The 8,930-nt window shown below is 37.1% G+C and overlaps 1 protein-coding gene across 1 annotated transcript in view; it reads right to left on the reverse strand.

The window, feature by feature from the left end:
- Positions 1–124: 124 nt before the first annotated feature.
- LOC103131818 (cadherin-2-like) overlaps positions 125–8,930 on the reverse strand; it is a 107,221-nt gene continuing 98,415 nt past the window's right edge. The window contains exon 17 of the mRNA XM_007543549.2: positions 125–5,101. Within this exon, the coding sequence (XP_007543611.2) occupies positions 4,895–5,101 (207 nt within the window). The 3' untranslated portion in view covers positions 125–4,894. The remainder of the gene's footprint in view (positions 5,102–8,930) is intronic.

The raw sequence follows: 8,930 nt of genomic DNA on the forward strand, positions 1-8,930 counted from the left end.
GATTTCAATTTTACAGAACACTTTAAACACACTTATAGGTTTGCAACCATATAATGCTATTTATGTTTGTTCTTGCAACAAAAATCAGATATCACTTCTAGTAATAGGATGAAAAGATAAAAAAAAACATGCAAAAACATTTTAATTTGTGATCCAAATTAGACATTTACAAGGATTCAGGATATAAGCTGTCATTGTAAGAGATCACAACCAAAGGAACATCACAAGAAAAAAATACAGTTTGTACAGGTTTCAGCTTACATTAAGTAGCCAGTTTGAGATTATTAGAGAACACTAAGGCAAATCATCTTCAGAGGAAACTTTGCCATTTCTGAATGTAATCCACCACAGCAAAACTTGAACTAATAACACCCTTTATTGGTGATCAACTGTAAAAGTTACACTGATTAAAATAAAACAAAAGATATATATACAAAAGATATAAACATGTTCAAAAGTATTTGAAGAGAGAAATATATAAAACACAGGATCTTTCTAAGGTTTACCACTGAGAATAAGTCTTCTTAGTGCTCTGGAATATCAAACTGGCAAAAAAGCTTTTTAATATATTTTTATTATTACATGTGGATTCAATTTATTAACAATATTTCTTGCTTTCATATTTTTCCTCACATAAATGGAAATTTCATTAAATGATGAAAATGTTGTAAGTGAACTTACTTCCAGGATGAAGAAGAACATACATTCTTAAATGAGAATGTATGTTCTTCTTCATCCTGGAAGTAAGTTCATCTTACACCATTTTGTAATTCTCCTTTAAAAGGACCAATGAACATTTGAGTCAAACCAATACCATTTCTCTGTTTGTCTTAGAGTTACAGGGAGATTTTGGATCGAAATATCCTGGACAACAAAACTCACCGGGGCAGCTGTTTCAAGAATTTGTTCCTGGTTTAGAGGTGGATTTGATTTCCATGAAATGATTTTCAAAAGTATTTGTAGAGAAAAATCTGAGTAGCAGAAAATCAGCTGGTTTATGTGGCCGTTGGAGTGCAGCTATATACGTATATAGCTGCACTCCAACTGAAATGTTGAGGAAAATATACTGCCTGTATCATACAGTATGATGTCAGCAATTATAAGGTAGCCAGAAGGAAGTACTGATGTAGCATGACTTTAAGACGGCCAAGTTTTGTATGTAAATTTAATCTGGGTCTCTGTTTACTCTAACAGTTTATGGGATGGAGATTCTTCAAAGACAGAAGAATCATAAATTTGGTTGGCTTTGACTGAGCTGCTGATGTTCAAACAAATACCTGTCACTTAAGTAGCCCATACAGAACTCCTTTAACATTTGCTCTTTAAATTTCACTTTTGAACCACATTTTTATTTTATTCAATTTATATTAGAATTCTAGATTTTTAAAATATGTGATTAAACACAGGCTAGCATACACACTGTTTTTCTTACTGTGTGACATTAAATCCCACTGTTTTAGGTCTGTTAGGATTACCAAAAATAATCCCTATGTGCTTAATAATGCAACAGTGAAAAAATGTATTATATAGTTTTGTTGTTTTTATTTCTTCAAAGGTAGAGGTCTACAAAAGCAGGAGACACACTGCACAGCTTTCAATCTTCAGATTTCGAAAAGACTTGAAGTTCACACTATATAACCGACTGGGTTCAGCAGATTTTTTTCCCTTACTGAAAGACTGAGGATTACACACTTCACAGCTGTTCTTGCTGAGGGTTGACAGGATTTATCAACTCATCTGCAGACTCACTGGGCCATAATTTAACCCGAAAATGGACAGTCATAACTTTGCAGACACTCCCATCTGGTGGTCGAGAATAATAATGACATTATATAATATGTTACATATGTTGGCTGTTAGTCAAATTGCCAAGAATTTTAAAATTGCATACATATAAATTAAAAGACTCAACATAAAAGTAAACAAATCCTCCATAGCCTGTGAACAGAAACCATTTCAGAGTTAAATGATAAACAGTCCTAGTAGGAGGTGGTGACTGAATTCTGATCCACTCCACTACAAAATTAAAGTGTTGCAATTTAAAACACTTTAAGGTTATTCCAAAAATAAATCAAAATGTGATTTTGATGATGTGTTGACTATATTATTTGTAATACTTTTGCACTGAGAGTTTGGAACATTTTTATTTTCATGCTGTTGGAGGGTTTTGGAATGACTTAATGATTTTTTTTTTACTTTTTACTAAATTTTACTAAATATGCTTTTATTTGTATCTTAACAGACAACGAGGTTTGGACTGGATACTGCAAATAAGTTATGAATTTAAGATATTAAAATTTGTTTCTTGGGAAATATATTTTTTTAAGATTTCAATTCTTTAAATTAAGCTGCACTTAAACCCCTTTATATAAATTACTGCCACTCTCAATTTAATATTTGTTTGCTCAATATCTGAATTGTTTGATCTATTTAAATATGGCTGTACAGCATTTAGTGTATTTTATTCTTAAATTTCTATTCTTTATTTTTGTTGTTTGCCTTTTCTTTTTCATCACTATGAAAAAAAAAACACTCCGATTTGAAGTTGTGTTCCAATCTCTCTTTTTTAGTGTTGCTGATAGTGTTTGCTATCAGTAACACTCATCAGTGGTTGGTTCGGTGGTTAGTTCTCACCAACCAACTATGTCCGTGTCTGAATATTGAAAAATACTTGTTTGACTGCAGCTGAAGTTGAGTGGGATTGGTTACCTTCACACTATTGCAGACTCTAGTCTTCACCACATATCACATTAACAAGGTTTCAAACCAACCCATCCTGCCGACTGACTACGACCACTACAGGATTAATGCTGATTTTTTTGCAACCATAAACCTGGGGTAAAATAAGGTAAAACAACGTGTCTGTGAGCCTCAGATTATCATGTCTTTGGATAGTGTGGGTTTTCCACAAAAACCTTGTTGTGGAAAACCCACAACAAGGTTGTGGGTTTTTTGGCTTTGGATATATTATTTGTTAATATTTGAGTTAAATGGAGGCAAACCCTGTTCAATTCAAACAATCCTTCTTTCCTTGACATCATGGAGAAATCACTAGAAAACCAGCCATAATATCAGAAAGATTTGCAGTTTCCAGATGCCTGGAGGAGACACGTTCATCTGTTCAAGCAAGAATAAAGACTATGGGAATGGTCAAATCATCGTCCTGATAAGGAAGGAGATGGGTTCTGTGCTCCAAAGATAAACGAGTAACAAACAGCCACTTATTAAGGAAAAAGCCACTATTCCAAAGACATCCTAAAAAGCCAGATTGCATTTTGCAAATGCACTCTGGGTCAAAGACCAACATTTCTTGAAAGGTGTGGTCTCATTAGAAGAGTTCAGCCCTAATAAACATTATTAGACTGAGAAAGTCTGCAAGCCTGAGAACATTATCTCATTTGTGAAGTGCTGGGTTAGTTGGCATCATGTTATGTGGGTGTTTTACTGCAGGAGGGAGTGGTGCACTTTGTAGCATGAATGAAGGAAAGAACATTGTTTAAAAACATTGCAGCAAAACCTGAAAACATCAGAAGGGAGCTGAAGATTGGGACATTGTCCAATGGGGTCTTCCAAGTGGACAATGTCCCAAGGCATGTTGCCAAATAAATTGCAAGGTCCCCAACGTCAATGCTTTAATGAGGTCATCATAAAAGATTTGATGGTAAAATCCTATGGAAAATGCATAGGTACAGCAAGGTTTGAGTAAGCAGGGCAGTCTCCAAACCTGGCGCAGTTTGGAGTGTTGCCAAATCCTCCTTCTGTTTGGAGGAATGAGCAACACTTTGGAAAGGAAACATTTGACCCAAATCATAAAGTTTTAAGACGCTATTTTCCCAAATTCTAAGGAAATTTCTATGAACTTCTGAGTCCATAGAAAGGTAAAAATCCACTAATTGTTATGAGAACAGAAATAATTTTGGTAATCCTAACTGTCCTTCGTCTGTAAGGGCTTTATCTGCTTTAATGTTAGATAGTGAGACCAAAAAGTGTTTGTGTCTGTCTACATGGTGTATAGAAATATCTTGAATTTAAAATATGCCGATGTTTTTTATCGTTCCATTCACAGGTAAACACAAAAAAGATTATGCTTTTAAACAGTGCCAGTACTAAAAAAAAGGCAAAACAAAAACCAAACAGCAAATGAATATTATGTTGTCATGAATGACCCTGCATGCGCATCTTTAGAGCTGTTAGGACACAGGGCTGCACAGTAAAGCCATGTTTTGCTGGTGGAATCATCCAAGACATCTCAAGTAGACTTTGTCCTTTAAATAATCTTTCCAGTGTGTCTTCATGGAAATGATTCACAGTCTCTGTATTTCTGTCTGTCTCTCTTCCTCTGTCTCTCTCTCTCTCTCACACACACACACACCCACACACACACATACACACACACAGACATAAATACAAACAATAAAGGGGGTTATTAATACACACACATTCATAATGGCATATGCCCCTGTAGTTGCTATTGCAAAACCCTAAGGAACTTTAAATCAACATAAGTTGAACACAATCAAAAGAATGCACAAAAAGGCACATTTTTACCCCAGTGTTGCTGTACTGTAAGACTCAAGTGTCAGCGAGCATCTGTAGTATGGCTGCCGGAGCTCAGTCTTCACACATTCAGAAGCACAACAGTTAATTCTCAGATCCAGCCCATTGATGCTCATCAGTGGAAGGCCTCGCTAGGCCAAGAGTCACCATCGTCCCCTGCTATTATCGATGGCCCTCAAGAGGCAGCAGATCCCGTAAACAAGCTGGTCCATTGAAATACAGAAGTGTTGAGCCAAAACCCAAATGTAATCCAATATTTTCTGTTTTAACCCACCCACCACCTAAACCTTGCAGCAAGGATAGTAGGGTTGGATCCATTAGTGGAGGGCCGATGACGCTAGTCATCTCCTCCACTGTACAGGTCAGCCAGCTTGCGGAAACGTGGCCCCCAGTCGCCAAGGTAATCGTAATCCTGGTCTCCACAGCTTGACGAAGAGTGCAGGGAGCTGAGGGAGCCGGCAGTGGAACTGCTCCCCTCATAGTCAAACACCAGCAAAGAGTCGTAAGGGGGAGCTGTGGGGTCATGGTCTGCAGCCTTCAGGCCCTGAAAAGAAAGAATCCACAAAGAAGTAAGGAAAAAGTGCATCAAGGGTACTCAGTGTGCTGCTGTGGAAATGGCTTTAGAGTAAGCTACCCCCTTTGGCAGGCAGAAGGAGACAGAAAGAGACTTGGCAAAGCAATAGAAAATACGGTAAGTGGTTTTCATAACAGCCTGATTCACATTCTTACACTAGTTATACCTCCTTCACCCCCCAATATTGTGACCAAATAGTATTATTAAAAACTTGAAATATTGAATTTAATTCTAACAGTCGCTTGCTAAAGAGAGGAATGACTCGACAATGAGGTTTTGTCTTTAATTCACGAAGCTATTAAATTCCCCAGCCTGACACCTTGCCTGTTGTGTTGCTGCAGAAACACGTTGGTTGTGTAATGGTACTAGAACTCTGTAACCATAATACTGTTACAACCCGTAACAGTATTATGTACAGTTCAAAACTTACATGAAAATCTCACTGCATCCTAAGCATATAGTAATTATACAGCAACACAAGCCTGGCAGGTAGTGAGCTTTAAGGCCTCACTGGATTCAAATGGAGACAACCCATTATACCCATTGCCCAGAGTATAAAACCTTCACACACAAGGTGTGATGCAAAAATGATCATGTGTGTTCAAAATGGCCTCTTGTCACAGGTTAATCCTTTGAATATTAACCTCAGCTGTACATCTGACAGCTAAACCACTTGTATGAACAATTATCAAACTGTCAACTTTTATTAGATAAACCTAAACTCCATTGGGTCGGCATGAGATTTTCTATGTGCTGTTGAGCAAGCAACCATAATATTAGTGCACACAGCAAAGAATTAAAGTATTCCAATAGTTATACAATCATTTTGCTGTCAAGACTATTATAGATCCAGTGTTCATGCTTTCATACCAAAGCAGAGCAATGGAATATCAATCTGAAAGCATAACACCCCTTTTGACAACCCTTGTAGGCTGACTGACACCCCCTGAAAGACGCACTTTAACAAACAACTTGGATTATAACACCCACCCCACCTACAACCCAGTACTTCAGCCACCACATATTGGCACATCAGTCCTACAGAAAAACATTCAAGCAAGAAAGGCTTTGGATTTGGAGGGCTGTATGTTGAAGTGTTGAGATAGACAGTAGGAGGAGCTGAGGGGGAAGAAGGGATTATGGAGGAGGACAGAAAAGAGAAAGATTTGGGTCAGGCTGGACAGATGCTGTCTCTGTGAGTAGATTCAGCCGATTACCCTGTTTGGCCTGAAGTTAAGCCACCAGCACACATACATAGTTGCTTCAGGGACAGCATCTTGTCTTTCAGTTTGTATGAGGACATGAAAAATTAGCTGGACCTTACCAGGTCTTCCAACATCAGACGAGCCCCTTGCTGCCCCCAAACTAGCCTAAATCATCAACATTCTTTCTCTGTGCTTGACTGTAGTTATGGGGAGTTGGCACTGAAAGCTATGCATTATGGCCAGACACCTGTCTGTGATTTCAGATGCTAGGGCAGATGAAACTTTAAATGTGATACCGAGTTCACACAGTAAGATTTTTATGTCGACTTTTGTCCCGGTTTTCCCTTTACAACAATCTTAAGGAACCCCTATTATCAGGGCATTCCTGTTGTGTGCAGTGTGTTAAGAGTGACCTGGTTCACTCAGAAGGAAGTTGGGAATGCTCCAATCCAAAATCAGGGATATTCACCATGTTTTATTGTCTTGGTCCAATATTGCAACATGTGAGAGGACAAATGAGAATGTAGCCTGTTAATGTGACATGAAGCTAGGGGTGGGCGATATTGCTGAAAAACATATCACAACTTAAGGCTTTCATATCAGTCAATATTGATAATTACGGGTTCATTTGTTTTTTGTTTTACATATCTGAAATACTGTCAAACTGATGCCGTAACCTTTCTATTTTATCCACAATTTCCTCTCCAGTTGATCTCATTTTCTCTTTTCTCTCCACTCTGCTATTTTTTATTTATTATGAGGCACCATAATGAAACCTCAAACTGCTCCTGCACAAGTTACTCAACAGGTTGTTGCTAAGTACTTAGCTACCTGTGAGAGTTTTAGGAGCTAAAGCTTTTCCTCTGCATCTACATCTCCCAGAATGCTGTGTGATTCTGGATTGGAGTTCAATATACAAACAACGACCATGTTTCTATTGTAATACATAAAGACAAAGGTCTCGGGAAATTTCTAAATGTTGGCAAGTGAAACTGGTTTCAGTGTGGCCTCTTTGGTTTTGAAAATTGGTTTATAATTATTATATTATTATTATTTTTAAAAAGTTTCTGTTTGGCCCTAGTGGTGCCAAACAGAGTAGTTAGTAGTTTGAGAGTCTTGAACCTGTGACGTGGTGTGCTCTACCCCTGTGTCACCACAGCACCCCAACATTGCTTATTTTACAGCTCTCAAGTTTCATCCAACTGTTGTGAATTTTGAGCAAATTTTTGGTAACACTTTATTTGAAGGGGTGTGCATAAGACTGATATGACACTGTCATAAATATGACATAACACCTGTCATGGACATAACAAAGTCTTTATGAGTGTTTATGACAGTTGTCATGAAGTGTCATTCGGTAAATAATGACACTTTCAATGTCATTATTTCAATGCAAAGTTGCTCTAAAAGTTGCATTGAAAGTCCATTAAAAATGCCAACTTTGCATTAAATTATCATAATTTACAAAATCATACAAAGNTGAGTAGATTCAGCCGATTACCCTGTTTGGCCTGAAGTTAAGCCACCAGCACACATACATAGTTGCTTCAGGGACAGCATCTTGTCTTTCAGTTTTGTCGAGAAAAAGTCGAGCTCAGCCCACTTCCCCATGCTGGAGATTTTAGTTTAATAATAACAATAAATAAAGTTATCTTTAAAACTGATTACACAGGTGACATCAAGACCCAACAGTAGAGTCAGACGGTAATAAAATTAATCTGGTTGTGTGTGTTGTTATTGTGTCCTGCTTTAATTCTACTTTTTTCTATTTAATCATAAAAAATCATAGTCAGGCAGAAAGACTGTAACAGGAAAAGAAGGTTTCCTGGAAAAAGAGGAAGTTTCCAGCCTGCAGTGGTTAAAAATAATTCAGACTGCTCCTTTTGGGCACTAAAGGTTTAAGGAATAAAATCTAGACATTTTGAGTAATTGGATAAAACCCAGAGTAAAATACTTAAATTAATAATGATAACTTATGATTAAACCAATAACTAATATTGGTTTAACCAGTGGTTGATGTTGGTTTGATTATAAGAATATTTACACTTACTCTTAAACTTATTGAAGTACTTACAGGTGAAACAAGTAACTTTAACTTTGGTATCAAATAATTAGAATAATGAATTATTCTTGGTTTCTTTTCAGAAATGTCTGTAATAACTCACATCATGATTATAATAAGAGTAACTAATAAGTAATGATTATTATAAAATTATTAATGAATGCTAAATCAGAGAAACTAAAAGGTTATAAATGTGATTTTGACATTGAACTTGAAATGGTGTAAAATGTGTAACTGTAATCAAAGGTCACTGATGTTGTGTTGGAGGTAGATGGTAGGTGAAAAGTCAGGGGGGAAGAGGAACTGATAGGAGAGCGGAGGTGACCAAGACCTTATTGCTAAACTTTAACTTTCCTAAGAAAAGGTTAGACACAAGAGAACTGTTGAGCAACTTGGGTCGTTAGAACAGATAACATGCCATGTCTCCAAGACGGTGATGGATATGAGATCATCGGTCCAAGCAGTCAGCCAATGAGACAGGCACAGCAACAAAGCTAGCCAATGCAAATGCACTAAAAGGGTGGATAAACCC

Source organism: Poecilia formosa, unplaced genomic scaffold, assembly GCF_000485575.1.
Source record: "Poecilia formosa unplaced genomic scaffold, Poecilia_formosa-5.1.2 Scaffold848, whole genome shotgun sequence".
NCBI lineage: Eukaryota > Metazoa > Chordata > Actinopteri > Cyprinodontiformes > Poeciliidae > Poecilia > Poecilia formosa.